The sequence below is a fragment of the Micrasema longulum genome, unplaced genomic scaffold, assembly GCF_059751315.1.
Source record: "Micrasema longulum isolate JH-2025_06_02 unplaced genomic scaffold, ASM5975131v1 h1tg000177l, whole genome shotgun sequence".
Classification (NCBI taxonomy): Eukaryota; Metazoa; Arthropoda; class Insecta; order Trichoptera; family Brachycentridae; genus Micrasema; species Micrasema longulum.
Window position 1 is genome coordinate 889,490 of NW_028277382.1, and position 24,348 is coordinate 913,837.

Genomic DNA, 24,348 nt, shown 5'->3' on the forward strand with positions numbered 1-24,348 from the left:
ATTCTCGTTATCGTTTATTCTTGTCATATTTACATGTTTAACCATTATTGTGTCATCCATTTTTTCTACGTAATCAAACCGTCTTAGAGATGTTTAATCTTATTTATTTGAAAGAAACAAACAGTCTACAATGATATTGTAACATTAAAAAAAATACAGTTTAAAGACAAACCAGCAAAGTTTCTAAATAAGAATCACACATATTATTAAATTGTGTTACAACAAAAGGGTGTGTTTATGTGCATTTGTATGAGAGTAAGTGAAGATGTGTGTTTTTGTGTATTGGTGTAGGAGTAAGTGCTCAGGTGCGTGTAAGTGTGAGCATCATTAAATAGTAAGAGGGATCCTATCGCAACCAGAAATAAGGAGTCTCAATTTATTTTAAAATAAATTAAAGGGCATGTAAAATATATCAATAGATGAAAAAAAGGCATTATAGTTATCAAATATACTTGACTCAGATTTACAGTCTCGCCTGAATTCATCATTTGTTACCCAATCATATATTTATTTCCCACACTTTTGTCTAAGAGATCGCATTCCGACTGCGTTCACTTGGCCTTCATCCTTCCTCTGCCAGTTCCATGTTTTATTTCCATACGTAAATTAGCTGAGATCATTATTGACTTGGATATACTTTGTGAATTCCAAGATCTAAAGTAAATCTATCCGAGCAAACTCACTAGGTTTTGTCTATTTAGTGTTTCAACTTGACCTATTTTGAGGATAAAAAGCTACTTGCTAGGATATCATTCAAACTTTTCAATTTCGGGCTGAAATAGTTTCATAAAACCTGAAAATATGTCAGGGTAAAGTTTATAAGTTCAAAACGCCAAATGTACACAGCGTCTTCTAAGATGAGCTTGCCTTTTAGTCTGAAATGTTTTCTTAGCGCTGGCACTGTGACCCTGCGACGCCAGTTCTGTCCCATTGACCAGCGTCGGAGCGCCGTTATTTATTAACGACGCCCCTTTGAAACGGAGATAAAGAGAATTCTGGAACTACGGACTCCTAATACTTCAGCGAAGATGTGAAATAAAAACTTGTGCTTTGGCAAGTAATGTGCTGAAAGGGAAGATAAAATGAAATGTGGTTGCATTTAACAGATTAAACTTGATATTTTCTATTCATAAATAGGCAAATCTTTCAATTTTATTTTAATGTTTTTCAGTGAACCACCTTTTATTAGTAAAATGAGCCAATTTAAAGTGTGGTTACCTAATCAACAAATTATTTTCTGTCGCTGAATATACCGGAATTGTTTTTGAATGCGGACTTCAGTTTATTTATAGACTCGATCGTTAACTTGTAGCTAGTGGTACACATGATAGTAAAATTAATAATCACTGAATTGTTTACCGTCGCCAAATTATGAAAAAAATAGTACGCTCGGAATCAGGAAATGAAAGCAAATACAGGAAGAAATCGTACACAAAATGGACCTTTTGGATACGTATCAACATTGTGGATGTCAAATAAAACGATAATTATATTCATGACTATCCCGCTAACCCACGACTATGTTATCCAAATATACTCAAAATTAATTGTTTTTCCTTCGATAACATTATTAGTACATTTTTAAAATTTAAAATTTTTATAAACTTTAATTTTTTTTTTTTCTATTATTATTTATATTTTTCTATTATTATTTTGTATATTGTTTTGATTATTTTGTATATTGTTTTGATTATTTTGTCTATTGTTTATGTTAATAAATGTTTTCAATTTACATATAAAAGAGTCCCGACTTAACACGGAACTTTCTAACAAGTCGGGACATAAAAATTACAATTGTGCTCTATGATAAAATTGTGTATTTTGTGCATTAAATAAAAAATAAAATAAAAATTAAAATTTCCTTGAAATTCAATGCAAGTGATAGAATAGCAGAAAATTTAAGTTTACGTGAATAATAATGTAATGTAAATATTATTAAGTATTGCACTGTTACTATTAAAATAAATTTACATGTTTTATTTTAATGCAAATTCAGAGAACACAATAAGTTGCACAAAAATATTCAAAAAAACATTTTTGTCTTTGGATACTCTTTCAACTATTTTAAAAGAAAGGTTTTCCGATTATTGTTACTGTAATTTATTTTTTTAATATTACGCATACATACCTGCTTTATGCTTTAATTTTGTTGATGTGTTTAAACTTTTTTATATTTAATAAAAATATTCATTTTGTTTCAATGAATTTTTGTTACTTTGTTTATTTATAATGAATCACAAGTCTATTTTTATTGTTTTCGGACATGTAATTTGTATGTTACCGTTTAACAAATAAAAACCAAATTTTAATTTTCTACACTAGGTATAATTGTAATTGTCTTTCCTTTTTTCCTTTCTGTATGTGCCTTTTTGATTATTTTGTATTTTCTTCATCACACAAGGTAAGGAGGACCAATATCAGTGGTTAATTTTAGCCCATAGCTGCGGACTTGGGACTAAAAATCACATTAAACCCGGATCTCCCTTGCTTAAAGATATCGTCTTAGCTATAACAATCGCGGAGGTGGTATTATTATATATATTTTTTATTCGTTAATACAGAATTTTTTTAATTTGCATCGGCATTTTGTATTTTTATTTGATGGCGGAGTGATTTTTTAAAAATAAAATAAAATACTTCATAATTTGATAATATTTTTATTAATTTCACAAATTATTTAACAAATTTATAAGGGCTTTTTCATCCACAGGTATAATTGTTTTAACGAAGGTAACAATATATTTTTTAATCATTTTCATTGATTCAGTTTCACCCTAGTGTACATGTATTTTATACAAATATCATATTTTCATTTTGGATTTATATTACTTAATTATTTAATTTTACATTCCCTTAACGGTAAAATTATTAACACTTTAATAAAATTAAATATATTTTGTTTCTAATAAATCTGTACATTACTTAAAATTCCATCTTTTCATAACGTTCCAAAACTCTGTAATAAATAATTAGCCTTTAAAATGGTTTAGCATTCTCCGATGAAAACAAACTACATGTTTCTTCAAAACAAAACTTAAAATTACTTAAATCTTAAATGTGAGCATTTTACATTATAAGGATTCGTATTTGATTGGGTTTGTCGTCTATTGAAACAAATTTATTTCTGAAAAAGATCTATAAAATTTTGTAATTAAAACACTCGAAAACAGTCTATAAACTCCGTGACGAAGTCAACGATTGAATCAAAAGTTTTATCATCTTGCGAACAAACATAAATTTGCACAATTAAAGTTTGTTCTCAGAATGACAATGGATCATCTCAACCGACATTTCTCTGTTGTCACATAAAAACATCTTCCATGTTCACGTTCTTCCTTACGGAGCAACCCTGCAGCAACTGGTCATCTTCAAAGGTGACCATCTTGTCTCTAGCCTTGCACGTTCCATCTACTCCCGATGTGGAAGGTTTGACTGCGGAACTAGTGGATCTTCCTGAAGCTCTCAAGACTCCCGATATAGGTTGAGAAGGTGGTAGACTGTCAGAGTCTTCCACAAGACCGGCCAAATTAAATTCACTCACACTTCGTGGTACAAAATATTCAACCAGTGTTTCATTTCCACTCGATCTTCTCATTGGCGTATTTCTTTGGAAATTCGAGTTTTTGTAATAATCCGATGTTCTTTTTCTCGGGAGGCTGTTACATTTCCCAGGAAGCATCGACCCTGGTGTGAAATTTTGTGGAATTTGTATTTGTATTGGAATCGACACCGGTTTGGTTGTAGAAGTGGAAGATGAAGTAGAAGACACAGTCGTCAAAGGAGCTCCTACTTCCAGTTGAGGCCGCTGTCAGGATACCACAGACATTGATATCTCTTCTACTGATTCCATGTCATCTAATGTTCTTTGTGGTATGTGGTGCCTCGTTTGCCCTCCGCAGGCTCTGTTGAACTTTCTAACTAGCACTATTATCTCGTCTTGCACTAGATTGAAGCACATCGCTATCACAGCCATACCGATCAAGATGTAAACTGAGCACACGCAGAGAGCTACTTCTTCAGCTTGTGGGGAAACGTTACTCGCATGCTGTCCAGGGTACAGATCCCCAAAGCCCACAGTACTAAGGCTCGTGAAACAAAAGTACGATCCTTCTAAAAGTGTCCAGTTTTCTGTTTTATTGAACAACACGGCTCCGAGAGACATATATATCAATATTATTAACATACACACTATGATTGGTACTCTGACTTGATCCGGACATCCCCTGTGGTAATATCTTTTTCTAGCATAGCTATTAATGCCAAGACCTGATGGTAAACCTCCTGAAGCTATTGCACCACCGAGCGGTAAATTAGCATCCACACAATCAAGAATGACAACATCATTCGATTTAAGATCTCCGTAGTATCCTTTAGATACTGGTCCATCAGGTAAATGGTTTGGCCCTTTGTAGTTGATATTGGCGCTTAGAGTTGGAGTTGGTTTTTGTCCCTTGAGTTTAGGCTTGGTAGGACGAGAAGGTTTGCAAAGTTTAGTGTAAAGACGTCGAAAAGCTCTGGCTAGAACGTCTCCAACAGTGGAGAGATATACCAGCATAAGTGGTATACCGAGGAGAGCATATGCGATTGTCACGAGCTTCCCAGCCGCTGTTTTTGGAGTGACGTTCCCATAACCTGTAGACAAAAGAGAAAAACATATTAGAAATTATCAGAAATTTACTATTTTGCATTTTTTTTATACTATGTTATTTAGTGTACATCCATATATATCCATATATATATATACATGTATAAATGTCCCAAAAATACATATATGTTCACAAAAGTTAACATATGGAAGAGTTGAGAAAATCTGGATGTTTAGATATCGGCAGGATGGCGAATGTTAGACAGTGAGTAAAATGGCCACTTAAACCAGTCAATGACAGGTCATAAACCCTTTTAATGCCTTGACTTCCATATTCCTTTCTCAAAATGCTTTGCTTCTCTGTTGTAATAAATTAATATTTACATGTACATTTTCTTATGTTTTTTACTGTTTTTAGCTATACATATACATATTTTTAACTATGACTTTTACCATGTTTTTTGTTTTTACTACGAATTTTACTGTCTTTTTAAATATATTTTTTACTATGCCTTTTACTGTATTTTTTAAAACTATTATATTCATTATGTTTTTTGATTACTATTTGATTACTGTTTTTATGGTTTGACTGTCTTAGAACGAGGTAAATAACCCTAGTTAGACAGTCACAGCACCTTTGTATGAATGTTGAATTTAATGTTTATGATTTGACAATAAATAAATATAAAAAATTAAAGTTGTTAGATATATGATAATGCGCAATTACATCATTTTGGTTGAATAAATGCATTTTTTTTTTACTACTTCTATGTTATAAATGATTTTATTTGATTAATTATTTCAGAAAAAATATTTTGTTGAAGCAAGCGTTTTAAACATAAATTTAAAAATAACTGTCTCGTGGTTGAAGTACACTTTTTCATAGTTATCAATTTCAACTATTTATTTAATGAAATTTTTCTTTTGATAACGCAAATAATAATTCAAATACAATCGATATGAATGTTTATTTTATGCCAGTAATAATTCAAGAATTTGTTGAATCAAAATTTGTTTCTACAACACGTCAAGTAGAAGATCCCTAATGTTTCATAAAATGTTCAATATTCTATTTGGAAACGTAAAAGGATCAATATCATCCTTTATAAAGAAAATGCGGCACTAAAATGCTAATTTAGTAAAATATCCACGAAGAAAATAAGGCAACGTACAAAACGGTTGGACTCATTTAATTTTATCAAAGGGCGAAATCGTTTTAAAGTTTAGTATAATATGGATGAATAGGTACCGTCCAATCTTAAATCACTTGGAAACCACGATTTGGTATAATCTTGCAAAGAACGAGCAACGATTTTGATTGAGAGTAAAGTCATGTAGGAAAATCACTTCAGTTCGCGGTTTCGTTTATCTGAGTTATTTATCTTTCTTGTTTTATAATTAAAAATACAGTTTCTTTATGTTTTGTTCTAATTTTTATTAAATTATTGTTTTAACACTTTGCATGCCATCAATAATTGAGGACATGTCCACACACATCCACATCCAGGCGTTTTTTTTACCCAAATTATAATTTTATTTAGAGTTTTACAGCCAACTATATTGGTGTTCAAAACCTTAACCCCAGATATCTCTGCTTTTCGTTTTAGTCACAAAGCACCTTTACCCACTCATGTCTTCAAATGTACGGGATGACGGGTCTAGAAACATTTTATATATTGTGGGCCTTACTTATCAATCGCGTATAAAGTTAAGCTTGAGAATTTTATTTATTTATTTATTTGACACTTTATATACATAAACAATATATATATAGAGCGCCTCTATATATAAGAGCCTCAAGGGTCAGTACTCGGACCACTTCTCTATCTCCTTTACACTAAAGATATAGAGAACATTATCAAAGAATGTGGATTGTGGTCTCACTGCTATGCAGATGATACGCAAATTTATTTTTATTGCAAACCAGGCGAGAGAAGTGTGTTTGTCAGTTTAATTAATGGATGCATCAAAAATATAGGAAACTGGATGGCTGAAAACAGACTAACATTAAACCCATCAAAAACTGAACAACTGTGGGTGGCTTCAGCCAGACGACAGAATTTGATTCAGGATACGGCTCTACCCAATGTAGGGAGTACCGCTTTACCCACCGTTAAACTACTGGGAGTTTTACTCATTTCTGACCTATCTCTTGACGCTCAAATTAGTAAGACGATAAGTTAATGCTTCTACCAGTTGAGACAAATTAAATGCATACGCAAAAATTTGCCGGTTGATGCCGCCCGTCAATTAATAAATGCGTTTGTAGTGTCTAGAGTCGATTATTGTAATGATATCTATGCAGGTCTACCAATGAACAAAATGACTCGCCTACAATCTGAATTAAATGCCGCAGCGAGAATTATTTTTGGAATCTCTAAGTTCAGTCATATCACTCCACTACTTCGGGAAATACACTGGCTACATTTTCCACAGAGGGTCGAATACAAACTCTGTTGGCTTATGTATAAGTCACTGCACAACTCTGCTCTGGAATATCTAAGGGAACTATGCATTCCAGATGAAATAGCTGACAGGCGTCTCACGCTTAGATCAGCTACGTCTACGGCGAGAGGAAAAGTTATTATACCTCTACGCAAACAGCGCACTAAATTTAGTGAACGCGCATTTGCGGTCGCAGGCCCTATAGCATGGAATGCTCTCCCAGCAGAGGTACGAGGCTGTGGAAGTGAAGTGATGTTTCGGAAAAAACTTAAAACCCACTTGTTCTCTAAATCATTTGAATAAATCCGTAGCATGTGACAACAAAATAAATTGTTTTAATTGAATTACAAATTTAAAAGCTTCAATTAAATTAATTTAACAATAGAATCACTATGTAAAGCGCCCTTGAGGTATTTTATTACGAAAATGGCTCTGTATAAGTTATCCATAATAATAATAATAATACATATAAGGGCGGGCATATTGCTTTAAGTTAATTTCTTCCTACCTACCCAAACCGTTCATTTTGAGAAAATTATAAATACATGGAGTAATTTATAAATCAGAATGAATAATTAATTATTTTTAATTTTAATCAATAATACTTTATCAAATCAATTGTTCATGAGCTGGATTTGGTGGTCAATTTCTATGCAAAATTTATAACCTAACTTACGTTACGTAAATCTTGACAAAGAAGCTTGTTTGCTTTGAAACCGGTCGGTGAAAAATAAAAATTAGTGGTTAAAAACAAAGTTGTTTTATTTATTTTATTATAATGAATAACCAAAAAGTTAGTGCTTCAAATATAAACTTAATATACAAGTTTGTATTATTTAAAGAGCCAAAGGAGGCGAAGGACTGACCCGTCTGTTTTTTTTTACTGACTAGCTCAGCCAGAAAATTTACATAAATAAGTAAAATATTAGATTATGAGTTTACCTACAAATTGCAGACCAGATTTACGTGGAATTCAAATAAAATCTGGTTAGTTGCCGACATACAGATTTTATTGAGAGAAACAACATTAATATAAATTATAGACCATCACGAAGAAATCATCAAAAAGATAGATTCATAAATTTTGCATAGAAATTGACCACCAAATCCAGCTCATGAAAAATTGATTTGATAAAGTATTATTGATTAAAATTAAAAATAATTAATTTTTCATTCTGATTTATAAATTACTTAAACCAATTTCACATGTTCGGATACGTGAAATGAGATTCCTGTTTTTATTTTATAAAATGGTTTTTAAATTCAAACGATGTTTTTTTTAAATCAAATTTTGTCAAAATTATAAAATGAAGAGTTCGGAATTAATGTTTCGTGAAATTAAATTGATATTAAATAAATATTACAGAATTTTAGTCTGGTATAAGCAGCTGCTGAAACAGTTTCACAAAAAAACCTATTAATTTTTTTTTTACCATTTCTAAATCGGTATGCTTTGGTATCACTCGGATATAAGTCTGCCATTCGGGATATTGTTTTTGAATCACTCGGGCGCTGGTTATTAGGGAACTTTAACTTATATTTTTGTAGGGTTTCTTGTTATCGTTTTCGGTAAGGGCAGGTATGAAGGTCATTCAATCGTAAATATGATGTTGTTTTAAATGAAATATTACAACCAGAATTATCTTCTATCTTTAAAAAAAGAGAATACAATTCTATAAAAAAAGACTTTAACTATAGTATTTCAATAAATTTAATTTTTTAAAAGTATTATCAAAGGCATAGTTTTACGTAGAAATAAAGGAAAATGTCACAAAAATGTATGTGATTTAAAATGCTTGTATTTCTTTTCAAAATAAAAAAAATAAAAATTGACTTCAACCACATTCATGTTCAATTAATTATCTTAAAATTGTTAAAAGAAATTTTAGTTCAATACTTGGTCTTTATTGACGATCCCAGATACCTACGTTCAGTCTTAATTTGAAATGGCGTAGTCTGCGGGTCTAAAAGAATCATATTTTAGTTACATAAAATAATTTATAACAGAAATACCTTTAAAAAATATTGTTTTTATCTCATTTATCTTTTTAAATTTTTGTATTATTGCGCGATTAAAAAAAAACATTCGTTTTAAAATGGCAAAATTGTATGATTCCCTAATTTTGCGTTCGTTTTACCAGGCTACAGCCTTAAGCACGTTCTTTTGTATTTCAAATTTGTTTTAATGTACAAGAGATTTGAAAACATGAAAACGTTAAAACTTTAAACTTTATTTTTTGACATTCTTTATTAATGAAATTCACATTGAATCATCCATCCACCGTTATTTATAATTTGTGCAAAAAATACATTTTTTTATGTACCGTTTTGAATCATATTGAAAATTTTGAACTTTTTTAACGTTTTAGTTCATTCAAAAATACGATTTGTTTCCGTTAGTAAAAAAATAACAATGAACTTAAACAAAGCCTTAGTTCGCAATGTTCAATTTCGTAACGCCACAAAATAGTTCCTGAGTAGCACTTGGTAAGCCAACATAAACATTTTCCTTTTATTATAATAAATAAATTTGGTGTGTTTTGGTTATACCTGGAGTGGATAACGCGTCAGATATCTCCATTTGACACTTCTGATATTTATGAAGCCACTTTGGGTTTATTCTGAATCATCCCGAACGGATAACGCATCGGGTGTTAGCAAATATGCGTTCGGGTGTGTATGCGCGTGTGCGTTAAGGGAATGTGGGAGTATAACAACTATCAACGACTATGTATTAAAGTCTGATAGCATTAACCGTAACTTATTTAAATTTAGGTCAAACATAACAAAAACGAAGTTCAGTGCTACGGGAAATAAGAAGTACAAAATGTTTTCTTAGGCGCGGTAAAAGTAAGAGGATTAAATTGAAGTAGGTTATGCAGAAAGCAGCCAGTCCACAATTTCGGAAAAAATAAAATATTGATGTTGTCGGGTGCAGTAAGGTCAATTCTATGTTCTGCTAAAAACAGCAAGACCGCTTTCATACAAAAAACTATATTAATCATCTTCGGCAAAAGATGTCGATCACATAAACGGCATTTTTAAATTTGCAGAAAACACCCACAGCACTAGAAAAATCTTATGGTACTTTAAAAATCATATAAACTGGTCAAATACATTAAAAGATTATTGATTGTAATATTCACAAAAAAATTATGTATTCATTGTTTATCGTTTGTTAAAGTCAAAGATTTTCCACTTGTGTAGATTTTATAATTCACTCTTTCTCACAAAATGGCTATTATCTCAATTTCACTTATTTATACAGTTTGTTACACATTATTTGAGACATAAGTTCTAGTTCCATGGGACTAAAAGTCGTGTGTTAAGTTGAGACAAACAATTAATGGACACAGACACATACGTATATCATCACAGATATTTTATAGGATCAGAAACACAACAATAATAAAACTATTAAAAAAAACAAATATATGGCACATCAATACGGTTAACAGCAAACTCAAACATTCGGTAAATCATCACGGAGTTTCCCACTTAAATCTTTTCCACTAAGGAAAATCCAGTCCTTAATTTCTTTCTTGAAAATAGTTTTTGTGATTGAGAGCTTAATACGCTCTTCCAAAATATTGAACACTATCGGTGCGATAAAGGGAAAATGGTTCTGAGCAAAAGTCGTACGGGTTTTGGGTATGACATAATTTGTCCTCTGGGAAAACTTTGTACGAACAGAAATAAATAATATTTTAATAAAAACGAACCTCTTTTAACGACGTCACTTGTTCTTCCAAATCAACTAATGATAGAGTGTGGTGAATGATTTCCGGTTTACGGAAAACCAATTCACTAATCAGTAGAACTCTCAAACATATTCACAATACACGCTTCACGTACGATGATGGTTTGGTAGTACCAAGACAATGTAATAAGTACTCTCAATTATTAAGTAGGGTTAAAGCACCAGTAAATGACTAACCCCCCAGTAAATGACCATTGGTTTATAAAACACAATATAATAAGAATTGCTACATGAGCCCAGTCGAAAAACTTTTAACACGAGAAACTATGACAAAAGCAGTAGGCGGACACATCTTTTGGTAAGAAACAAATCTATCAGTTTTGAACTGTGAGTTATCAAAAGGTAATATTGCGTCTTCCCGTTATTGTTCTGAGATTGATAGTGTTTTTATAAGGAAAGGTGTGGTAAGTGTTTTATTTGATGCTATTTCTTATGCATTTCTTTGAATATATCCATATTCTAATGTGTTAGGATGTTTTATAATGTTATGATGTAACTAAATCTGAGTATTTTTTTTTACTGGAGTAGTAGTGGTCATTCACTGGTGATTCTGCTATTTTTGTAGAGTTATATTAATTATAATTGTTTTATTCGTATTTCAATAAAAAATTAAAAGTACTTAGAAAAATTGATGTGTTTTTTATTATTTTCTTTTATTTTGTAGGCTTAAATAATGAAATTTATACCTTTAATGTGGATTTCACTACAAGCTGAACCTTAAACGGTCATTTATTGGTGCTTTGACCCTACTTAACATTTTTCATTTATTGTCGTAAGAACTTAAATTCAACACACAATATAACAAGAGTGTGATGAAAAAGTGACTACTTGATCAAAAGTTTATATATGAATAGTAAATACGAATAGCTTATGTGTGAATATTAAAATTTTTCGTATATTTTATTGTATATAAAAAATATATATTACTATTTTTTTATAAGCACGTATATCACTGATCTTTCCGGCTGTTAATTATATCTGTAAATTGATTGTTTTTATAATTAAAGATAAAATTACATAAGTATTGATTAGTATTGATATAAATCTTCAACAGCAAGCTGCAGAAAGTGGCTCGGTGGGATTTTCGTTTTCGTGAAAATAAGAGAATCGAATGTAACATCAATATCAAATAAAAAAATCTCAACAAAGAGTGAAAACTGGTAAGTGTTACAAATGAGTACTTTATTTTAAATTGTAGGATATTACTTTGCGATTATTTAGATTCTATGTAGCCTTTGACACTGCTCGGGGTTATCTTGATATTTACGAAAATGTCGAAAAGAACACTTTGTCACCCGACTATGTACCATGGCTCATAGATGGCAACTTATTTATTCTTTAAATTTTATAACGTAAAGGAAAAATCTGATGAGAGTAGTGAGTCTGAAGAGGAAAAACCACTGTTACTATTTGAAACTGACTCAACTTTTAATCCGAAAAGTAGTGATAAATCTACAAATGAACATTAACGAATGAATAAAAATGAAATATTACAAGTGAATGACAATGTTTTTGTGCTATTCGAGGGAGAAAATTAGCCAGGGCAAATAAAAAAAAATATAATGCTGGAATACCATCATCATTGGGTTTGGCCAGCCAAGGAAGACTTCAATTTATATAAGCAAAGATATACAGAAAACACAAACCCCAGAAAAGATTTCTTCTACCAGGGCAGCATACAAAATTCCTTGATTGGGATTTTTTTAACTTTCTTTAATTCCTTAATACCTACATACCTTTTTTTCAGTTCCATTAACTTAAGTATAATTAGGTTATAAAATTTCTCAACTTTTCTGTTATTTTGCAAATTAGACTTTATTGTCTTGTCGAAATAAATTACTTATTTTTATTAAGCTATGTTTTTATTTTCAATAATATTTGTAATTTGAATACAGTGTTGACATTTAGCGTTACAACTATCAACTAGATTTGTTTTTTGTGAAATAAAGTGATAATTTCCAAGGTGGTACATAGTTGGGAACTTCGATGCCTATCTATATACCACTTGTAGAAAAATATTTTAAAATACTTGCAATTAATATTTTTAACAAATTATAATTTCAGAATATTTCGTAGAAAGTCTTTTATCAAAAAAATTAAAAATGAAATTGATTAACACATAAACAAGGTAGTTATTTGTCAAAATATACTTAAATTGGTACAAAGTTGGGGAGTTCTACGGAATTTAAAAATTATATTAGAAAAGCCCTTTATTTTGCCAATGAAATATTTTAATAGGATACAGATTAAGTTTTTTCTTCTTAAATTTAGATATTCACTGTATTCATCAACATACCTTGTGTAAATTTAAAACCACCGCAATAACCCGATAAAAAGCAGGTTTAAGCCATCTTTCAATAATCGTTCATCCCTTAACTCGAGTAAATCTGCTGTTACGAGAAGTTTATATACAAATTGGCCAAAGTCAGCGCGCTGTTTACTGTACAAGTTTCGTTTCAGGTGGGCTTACATCTAACAACATGTATGGCGAGAACACATTATGGGTTTAGTTTATGAGAAAACTTATCTGATATTGATGCGTGTAATACGTTTATGGTTCATCTGAGCCATAATGAAACACGGCTCGAAGTTTGTGTACATACCCTCCATATAACTTTAGTCGAAAACAAAGATTTTGGAAACTTTTTAAGGGTGCAAAGCTAAACGCGGTGAGGGTTCTAACATAATTTAATTAATTTTATAACTTCACATTTCAAACAATATTTTTATTGTCAAACATTTCAATAAATATTTGTAAAAACCATTGTTTCTCTCTTTGATTAAAAAATACATTATTATCGTTTTAAAATTCTTAGTATTGTTTTGGTTATGTTTTTAAAAGCATAATATAAGAAACGCGGTTATAATTTTTTATTTTTTTATTATTTCGGTGCAATCAAAATTTTGTTCCCTTACATATACATACATTTCATGGATAGTAAAAAAATATGTTAATGTAATTAAAAATATCATACAACCTCTTACTTAATATTCTGTGTCGATCGGTTTTTATACGTATCCATCTCTTCTTAAGGACACGTAATAATAGTAATATGCTCAGTCTTTACCTAGTTGAGTAAAAATATCGAAATGAAGATTTATATAAGATACACGGTATTAAAAGCTAATACAAACGTGGACTTTTTAAAATGAAAAAAGTTCATCTTGTAAAAACAACTAACAATAAAAAAGGGGGTGAGGATTCACTATAATTGGTGCACTTTCGTGTTAGCTTTTAAAAGTATGTGAGTTTTCAGCACGTTTATATAATATTTTTGCGCCACTATTATTGTGAAGGTGGTTATAGAAATTTGCATGTTAGTTTAATTAGTGTCCCGACGAAGAGACGGGTGGGCCTCGAAACCTTTAGAAAAACCAAAGTCTAAACCAGGTATTTCAAAACGCTTACAAAAAGTGGTTTAGTATACCTACAAATACTTTATTTGACGTTATAATACGGTGCTAATCCGACACTCCGGAACGTGCCTGCGGGCCAGTAGAGTGGCTACATCCATAAATAAAAAGGAAATTATATTGAATGTACCTATTGTATACACATTTTTTTTGTAAACTATGTATTTGTATTATATATTGGATTAATAAATAATTCAAAAATACATAATTTTTAAGTCTCTACCGTAAAAAAATCAATCCCCGTTAATATACATAAATCATTTAGTATACTTTCATATTCGAACAACACATTTTCTTTAAATTAAATTTAGACATTTTTTCGATCATATTTAAAAACATATTTTTTACCTACCTCTGACATTTTGATAATAAGTTTTTTCACCAAAAGCTGTATATATTTCTGATCCGAAAACTAGAAAAACATTGGCGGTAAATCTTTCAGTACGTGAGAAATGTATTGCCGTTCTATTTCAATGGCAAATTTTTGTTTGAAGTTCTTTTATCCGTGACGGGTAAAATCTCACCTTTTCATTCTGAGAAAATCCCTTGACATTTTCCCATTTAGTCGATTTCCCGCTCGAATATTTCCAGAACCTCATTTTGTATTTTTTCTATTTACATTGAAACGAACGTGCATAGCGTATGCTTATTTTGCATACGCGCTCGTCCATGATTTTTTTTAAAGATTGTCGAGTTTAACTATTTTTTTTGGTAAAAATAATTTCTTTATATACCCTACACAAAATAATTTGATGCATCAAAATGGTGGCACTTATAGTGGCCGACCGAAACAAGATTTTTAGCCAAAACCGAAACTGAATTTTGGCTTCTGTTCTAGTTTCGGCCGAAACCAAAGCTTATTTAAATATGTTATAAGTCAGTTCAAAACGCACAAAATTAGGCGTTTTTATGTTAAGCCTAAAAAGTTCAATAAAGTAAGTGTTAAATAAAATAAACAATGAAATATAAGGCACTAATTTAATGAGTAAATCGGTTTTTTGGTTCGTTGTTATGTTATATATATAACTTACATTACACTATTTTGAGTTCAATATTTTGTCCAATTATTTGTAGACAAAAGACTGGATTTCACTCCCTAGGGAGTCATTAAGATTCAAAAATTACAACAGTGATTGAGAACATTTTAGAAATAGGAATATGGAAGTGTTGACATTTTCAGGGCTTATGATCTGGCGTTGGCTGGTTTAAGTGTCCACTGTACACACTGTGTAACATTTACCATTTTGCCTATGTTTGAACATCCATATTTTTTCAATTCTTCCATTTGTTGATTTTTGTGAAGCTTTAAAATTTTATGTAATATCAACAGTTGGAATAATTGAAGGAATATGGATGTTCAAACATAGGCGAAATTGAGAATGTTATAAAGTGCGTAAAGTAACCACTTAAACCTGCCAACTACAGGTCACTAGACCTGAAAATGCCTAAACCTCTATATTCCCTTACCTCAAATGTTCTCCATCTCTGTTGTAATTTTTAAATTATAACTTATTTTGTAAAGAACCGTAAGATGTACCCGAGTACAGCCGAACGTAATCCGACACATCTCGACTACACATCGGCAGAGCCAAAGTTTCGGCAAATTTTTGGCCGCATCCGAAACCGAATTCTACATTACCTTCTCAAAAATATTCCGGATTTTTGTTGTAATATTTTGAGGTGATCAGTCTTTCGCTTCTGATGCAGTCTAGGGATTGAAGAAATCTTACGGTTAAAAACATCTATTTATATGCATATTTTACGTCAACCTTGCCGGAAATTGAACTCACAATACAGACAAAGTTACCAAGCAAAAGCCCTAACCGACTACAAGACGAACATTTCCACCCGCTTTCGTTTTTCAAGACTAGCCATTAACTCAAAAATACTGGTGTAGAAATCTTGTTCTATTTCACCAAGACCTGTATTGATAGACACGGGAAGGATAAAATAAAATAATACTTCCGTAAACTATGAATGTAAGCTATTTGTGAAATGTCTAAAACAAATAATATTCAAACATAGACAACTAAATCCGGGCAAATGAAAAACACACAAAAAATATTTTCATGACGATTAAAGCGAAAAATACGATAGATAAAGTTAAATGAATTGTTTGTTGGATAAATGTCGGATTAACTCTTATTAATTTATCTTTGATCCTGTACTTGGACTGGCGAGGAATTTCGCTGGCAAGTCGGGGTATGGGAATACAAAATGGGGTACGAAAATAACACAAGTCACCCCGTAATGGGCGTCACCCCTCTTCGGATAACAGAATCTTATCCAAATTTATTCAGCCTGTTTCCATTTACGATCCGAGCATCAAATGATACTCAGAGATACAAATCGATGCCCCGTTCTCAGTGAGAATCCAGAAATACAGAATGTCTCTTGTGAGAAATTTTGTCGGAATAACAAAGTGTTTTCAACGTAGTCAACGATGTGAAATTATTTTGTGTAAACAGAGTAGAATCTTTTAAAAAGGAATCGATAATTTATAGAAATATGTATTTATTTTTAAAAAAAGATTTTTCTTTCATAGCGTTCTTATAAGTGCAACAAAAAATTATTTTAATAAATTTCTATCATAATTTAAAAAAATATTTAAAATTCAAACTCTAGTATTATATGAAACCCTCCCACTTCTATTTATTTATTTATTTATATACGGCATTTCTGCAATTTACATATATGTGATATAAAGAGTGCTTAGAAATAAAAATATTAAAAAAAAAAAAATCGAGTGTGAAATATTAATATACTCGTACTGTACACATTATTAATTACTTGAAATACATATATATTTTAAAGAAATTATACAACAACAAAATACATTAATCAATTAAATTATAACTATTCCGACCCAATCTTCTGAAGATGCTATGCTTTGATTATAGATTTTTTATTTTTCTAAATGTTTTTAAAATTATAAATATTATTATTTATAAAATAATATCTTATTTTATTTATTTATTTTATTTTGTTTATTAAGAAAAACAACAGCAATACAAAAAAATATACAGAACATTATAAAAAAAAAACATAAAATAAAGCCAAATCAGTTTTCCACATAAATACAATTATAAAAATCCAGTTCAGTTAAATATAATTTATAGAAGTGCATGTGTGCGAGTTTTTTTTTGTGTGTGAGGATGCGTGTGTAAAAAAGTGGAGTGTGGTTTTGGTAAGTATGTGAATATGTGTGTGATTGTATATGGGTGTGAGGGTAGGTTTAAGGACAGGGTAAATGTGTATTTGATATGAGTGAATAGAAAAAATTTAAAATTATAATGTAAAAATATAAATATATTTTTTTTTTTTATAACGAAACATAATTTTTTTCAAATAATAGTTTTTTAATTTTGGTTTTAAAAGTGAATTTACCACAATTAAATATGTCAATGTTATTGAAAAATAAATTATAATTACGCGTCAAGCGAATCAGAGGAGAGTTCTGTGCATAGTTGGTGCGAACTGTGGGTACATGGAAAAGAGATAGATTCGTGTGACGGGTGCGGTAGCCAGGTGCGTTAAGGGCCAACTCAGAAACCAGAACAGGACTACATAAATTATAATATTAAGTCAATATTGAAATGTAACTATCTAAATATTTAAGTTGTTCCTTAATCCTGCTTCTTTCCTTCCCATCCTTTGTCCGCTTTTCATACTATAGTGTTGATTTTTTATATTTTTTGTATTTTTAGATAATTTTTGTTCTCAATTTTGTATAAAATCATAAGATCCAATATGGTCATGAACTTGTTATTTTCTCAAACTTAATGGATTAGGTAGGTAAGGAGAAATTGCCTTAAGGCAATATGCCCGACCTTTTATGTATATATTATATAATTAATGTATGCATATAAAATGTTAAATAAATAAATATCTGTAATATAGGTTTAAAATCAAACTCCTTCTCAGAAGACGAAAATCCTACTACATTGGATATAAAATGCGTAAATATCGTGTGTAAATACTAAAATAATATTTTTGTACTTTTTTGATTAAATGAAAAAAAAAATATTTCATTACAACTTTACCATTTCGCTATTTTTCTAAAATATGGAACGTCAGACAGGTAAAGTTTTGCATACATTCGTATTTTTTTTTCTATATTCATACATTTTGTCTGCTTTAGACTTTGTCTGCTTTTGACAATAACATATAATAATTTTATTTATTAACATTTAAAGTACAAATAATTGTATGCACTTTGGTAGACTTATTTGATTGAGAGCTTTGATCAGGAAACTCTTCGATGATTTTCCGAATGTTTGAGTTTACTGTTATTGATTATACCATATTGATGTACCACATATATGTTTTTTTAAAAATATTTTTGATGTTTCTGATCCTATATTTGTGATGATATATTCATTTGTCTGTGTCAACTTATTACTCGTCTTATTTCAACACAGGACTTATAGTTCCATGGAGTTGGGTTTTATATCTCAAATCATGTACAATAAACTTATGTATGTAAATAAATAAAATATTGCTAAAAGCATTATCTTCTAGCCCACCAAATGAAAAGTATGGCAAAAAATTGTAGTTTCAATTATTTAAATATAAATATCTCTTGCTTAGGGTTACGGAAGAAGACCTTAACGGTTTTGATGGTGGAGATCAAATGCATTAGTACTGCGAAACAGACAAAAGGGGTATAAATCTTCCCCTAGGCCACCAGGACATACTTCGGTCTATAGGTTGTTGGGAGTCAGAAGCGTAGGGCAGGACGTTGTGTTGTGGATGGCAGCGGAGGAATAATAGTCAACGGTTGCATATAATCCCCAATTAGCAAGAAGGGTTGCTGTCGTCAGGTGGTAACCGGTCGTATAGAACAATCTGAATAACAAATCTCCTTATCTAACGTGTAGAATGAGGACCCTGACCCCGAATTAATGAGACATACATTCATGATAATAATATATTAACAAATTACAACAGGGGTGAAGAATACCTTAAATAAGGAAATATGGAAGATTAGGCATTTACAAAGCTTATGACCTGTCATTGGCTGGTTTAAGTGGCCACTTTACACAATATGTTACATTCACGATTTTGCCTATGTTTGAACATCCATATTTCAAGGCAGAATGGTGAATATAAATATTTTATGTAAATATTATAATTATTAAATTTATTTTAATGTAGTGAATGTCCTTACGAAGAGACTGGTACTTCTCGAAGCCGGTAGATATAAAAAGTCGGTAAGTGGTGAAATTCAAATATTTACTAGCATGAATTAAAATGTTAAATTATATCTAAATAACTCAGTAGGGAGGAAATCCGGCCAGTCTTCAAACATTTAGACATACTCAAAACATTGTTTAAAATATTTACTTTTGTATATACTAGTATGAACAGTAGGTATACCATCCATTAATTTGAAAGAAGTTTGATATTATAGTGTGTTCTAATATAAATGCTAAAATATACTTTTACTTAAAACGTATTCTTCTTAGCCATAGTTAATTTAAATTTTGGCTTGGTTATTCATTTTGTTCACAGCAACCAAATCTCTCTACTAAGCGCTTTACTAAGTCATATACAACAACTTGGAATATCGCCAACGATAAATTCAATTTCATTTAATAAATGGTTCAAACTGGACTGAACAAGGTGCCTTTATTTTGATTTTAAATTTTGATGTGCGTTTATTCTGCAGTAAAAAGAATTTATGTATAGAAAAAAACAAACTTCTTTTGTAGGGTCTATAGTCCATATTCGATGACACACACGCGTTAAATTAGTTCACCTGAAGCAGAATAATGACCGACGATGCAATGTCATCATTTTCTATGGAATCTAATACATTCGTTTATTGCAACTCTTTTAGTATTGCACATAAAACTGGGAGCATTGTTCTGCAGTACATTCACATCGTCCCTACCACGAAGAAATGAACTACAAAGGAACGTCGCCTGTAAAGAGACCACAGGACGCAGCCAACATCAGTCAGCCCGTTCAATTAGTCAGCCCAACAAGTTCAGTTCACGTCAGACCAGCTCGACGACATCACTCAGTCCCAGCATGTAGTTCAAGTGCAGTTTTTTAAACCTATCATCGCCGTTGCGCTCGTGCTACACAACCAAGTGTCGTATCATTTATTCAACATGCAATAAATTAGCATTTAAACCGCAACCACGTCTCTGACAACCTCCAACTGGGACGGGATCAACACACCCAGCAACAACCTAAATCCTACAGTGGTGACCCCGATGGTTCTACCGAGATATCAGGATTGTATCCTGTAGGATGTTTAATTGCTGCAGAGATCTTCTTTAAACAGATATTTGGACAAAAGAAAATATTGTTAACAAAATTTTATTTTGTCCAAATTTTTGAAGACAATGATTGGATTTAACTCTCTTGGGAGTTATTAACATGAGTATATCACAATCTAGATGAATAATACTTTATCGAAGTTCAAGGATTTACAAGGCTTATGATCTGTCATGGTTTGCGGCGCTTTGCACATTGTATAACATTCACTGTTCCGCCTATTTTTAAAAATTTAATTAATTACTTTTCGCGTAAAGTGGCCACTATAACTGGCCAATAACAGGTGAAAAACCCAATAAATCCTATACATCTTAAAATTTATTTGGCTAGGAAAGTGTTCTTATTCTCCTTTGAAATGGTATTATTTAAAATCATAGTTTTATTTCAAATATATAAAAAAAATACCACAGAGTTAATGCTTTAAGTCTTAATTTTGAAATATTATTTATTTACATATTTTAAACACCATCAGCAAAGTTTTACATTTAAAGTTAATATAACACAAGAAAATTAATACACGTGTTAACTAATATATTAAGTGATATACTATATAAAATAAGCAAAAACAAATAAATAAAAATAATAAAAACACAAAAACCACAGTAGTCCTTGAACAAAAAATGGCTAAATGACCCCATAAATTATATTCCGTTTAATAAAATCGTTTTTTTTTATTTGATTGAGTTAATAAAATAACTGTAATGAGCGTTGTTTTTCTTAATATTTATTTTAAAGATCAACATAATATATTCATTTTTAATTGCAAATTAAACTTAGTGTATCTTTATATTCTAGTCTAGGGACAGAAAATTAAAAAAAATTAAAAGGGAATATTGACGTCTGGGCATTTACCGAGCTTCTGATCTGTCAATGCATTATTAAAGAAGTCACTAAATACACTGCGTAGTATTCATCATTCATTTCTCAAATTTAAGTGGTTGTGTTATAAATTTCCCTTTATTTCAATTTGGTGTTCTCGTGAGTCCTCGCGCGTCGCTTAGATTAGGGATCGTGCTGAAAATCTTCCCTTAAAACCATCCCTTGAAAGCCTTCCTTATAACCTCCCCTTACCCCGATAGGGCAATTAAATTATTCCAGGTGACCTATCACGACCTCTTTTCAGTGCGCCAAAGGGGGTGTGGTACTCCAAATTGTAAACAAACAAGAATATGATATTAAATTTTAGATCCCATTACTAAAAAAAACATATTTTTGAACGATTAAATTTAATTATACCCACGAAAAGTACTGTGAGAACTTTTACATACCAACAAAAAAAACATTTTGTACATTTGGACGAATGACTTGTCAAGTAGTATAGTTGCAACAATTCGCGAACCGTATACTCGTATGATGCTATTCTGAATCGACTCCATGCTCTCGGCAATAACTATTCCGACGTTGCTGATATTTTTCACTTAAAGTATAGCTTATATAAATCAACTATATTTAATCATTTCAAAGATGGTGAACGGTAATATACATTTTTTAGATTATAGTGCTTTCTATGTTTACTTTTGTATGGGTAGTATTGTGTAACATATTTACGTGTATACTTATTTTTTGAATTATTTTAATTGTAATTATTATAATTATTTTTTCAATTAATTTTCGTTTCAAACAAAATAATTTTATTGTATTTAATATACTTATATTTTTTACCTTTTATAGAAAAATATAAATTAATTATTTTCCTTGTAAAATTTTATCTGCACACATTGTTTAATTATTTTATTATATCTAAACATGTTCTTTATACAAAACCCCTGAGTTATATATATATAGTATTTATGTGAAATAATACTTTTTTATTTAATTTTTAAGTTTTTCACATTATATTGAAATGTTTATATTTTTTTAATATGTATCTTTTTAAGATAAAAGGTACTGCGTGCCGTGTATATTAATTAATAAATAAATTATTTACCATTGCAGGAGACTGCTACAAGACATTGCATAAATTTATATACAGTAAAAAATGAGCGTGTTGTCCAAATGTTTATTAAAAGTTCTGTTAGCGTAATAATTTTTATTTGTAGTATTTTTAAATAATATGCATGATTTCACTTTCTTTTATGTTCTATACCAACTTAACACAAGGCTGGCCTCATAGAGTTAGGGATACGTTATTATTTATAGTGATTTATGTATCTTTTCAAATTCAAAAATAATTAAAAAATAATTGTTAAATATAATTAAAGTCGTTAGATCGACGTCTTATCTGCATGTAACAAAAACTATCAAGATGTTCTGTGATTTATTCTCCATCAGGTGCGGATATCAAAACTATTATTTTTTAATATCTTTATAAATATAATTCATCTGTACGTGTGATGTCACCGTACTCCTTCTAAACGGCCTAACAATTTACGTGCGGTTTTTAGAGAAATATAGATCTTTGCGCTTTGCGTGTTCGTAGATGTCAAAATCTTCAATCGAATATATAAAAAAAAAGTTAGGAGCATAAATGTTTTATTCATCGATCTACCAGGGTTGCATTCGAGAAGAATGCATTTGCAAAAAAATGGAAAGATGTTGTTTTTTTGGGTGTAAAAATAGTTTTTTTATTAAATTTTTCGTAACATTCCAATAATATTAAATTCAATACATTTTTAAAAACCGTATTCTGACATAAGTACACCACTTTGTAGGTGAGACGACCGGAGTTAGACGTTTGCAAAAAAAAGCCATATTTGAAAAAATATTCATTTTATGTTTTGGAATTCAACCATAAACAAGTACCTACTTAAATTCAATATTTTTTGAAAATCAACAATTTTTAGTTTTGGCATTTAATCACAAACAAGTACCCAGATGAAAAGTATTTTTCCAAGATGATAGCAGGCAAGCCAACGTTTGGGCAGGACAACGTCTTTTGGGTCCGCTAGTGCAATATATATATAAAATACAATATTTGATGAAGGTCAATAATGGCAGATCAAATCCATTCCAGATTTACAACGGTCTAAGGCTAGGTGATGCACTGGCATGCTTGTGGTTTAATATTGCTCTAAACAACCAACGAGAGATGCAGGAGTGTAAATAACAAGAATTACTTTTAGAAAGACTACTCAGAAGTCTTAGACGTAATCTCCAAATTTATTCCTGGATTAAAATATGATTTCTAAGACCTTGAGATGGTTGCAATTCACATGGGTCTTAAAATAAATACATATCAGATAAAATATATGTTAATAAGAAAGTCACAAAGGGATAATGCAAAGCAGACAATTGCCGTTGGGCCATAGACAATGTAAACTCTTTTAAATATTTACTGTATGACATTCGGGTAGTTTCCTCTTAAAATTAGCTAATATTTACTAGTTCAATTCATAAACTCATATTTCTTCATTGAGATATAATATCTTCATACAAATCCGAGCTAAAAAGTCGTCCCTAAAGGAGCGGAAATGGCCAGCGGGGGATGCAAGTGTCATCACGTCGTATATCATTGACTTTGGCAAGCAAAACACGTAGTATGGTAAAAAACACGGAATATTTATATCGGTCTACTGTGAGTTTTATTCAGTATGTTGCTCCCTTCCGCATGCGCGTCACATTTGTTATCGTTTAACTACATATATCGAAAAATAAACTTTTGAACAAAGGAGTAAAGTAATTGGCGAAATCATTAACGGATTAGTACTGGTAACATATTAATGAAACGTTTTTCAAACATTTAAATAGCTATTTCAAACAAATGTTGATTAAGTTGAAAACATTAATTATGGGTGAATGGTTATGCCAATGTTTATCTATATTTTCCAGAACGATTTGTGCAAAGTCTTAGCGTGCATTTAGACATTTAAGTAATTGCGAGGGGACACAAAAGTTCAAAAGAAGCCGAGGAATGCTC

General features: G+C 30.7%; 2 protein-coding genes across 3 annotated transcripts in view; both read right to left on the reverse strand.

Annotated features, from left to right (window-relative positions):
* Positions 1 to 3,242: 3,242 nt before the first annotated feature.
* LOC148283953 (uncharacterized) lies at positions 3,243 to 3,802 on the reverse strand. The gene has a single exon (XM_088242923.1). It carries the CDS (start codon positions 3,677 to 3,679, stop codon positions 3,302 to 3,304), a length of 378 nt encoding a protein of 125 aa, XP_088099049.1. The 5' UTR covers positions 3,680 to 3,802; the 3' UTR covers positions 3,243 to 3,301.
* Positions 3,692 to 24,348, reverse strand: part of LOC148283954 (potassium channel subfamily K member 18-like) — a 219,575-nt gene continuing 198,918 nt past the window's right edge. For both annotated transcript variants that reach the window (XM_088242922.1, XM_088242921.1), the window contains one exon: positions 3,692 to 4,632. In XM_088242922.1, coding sequence (XP_088099048.1) covers positions 3,809 to 4,632 — 824 coding nt within the window. In that variant the 3' untranslated portion in view covers positions 3,692 to 3,808. The remainder of the gene's footprint in view (positions 4,633 to 24,348) is intronic.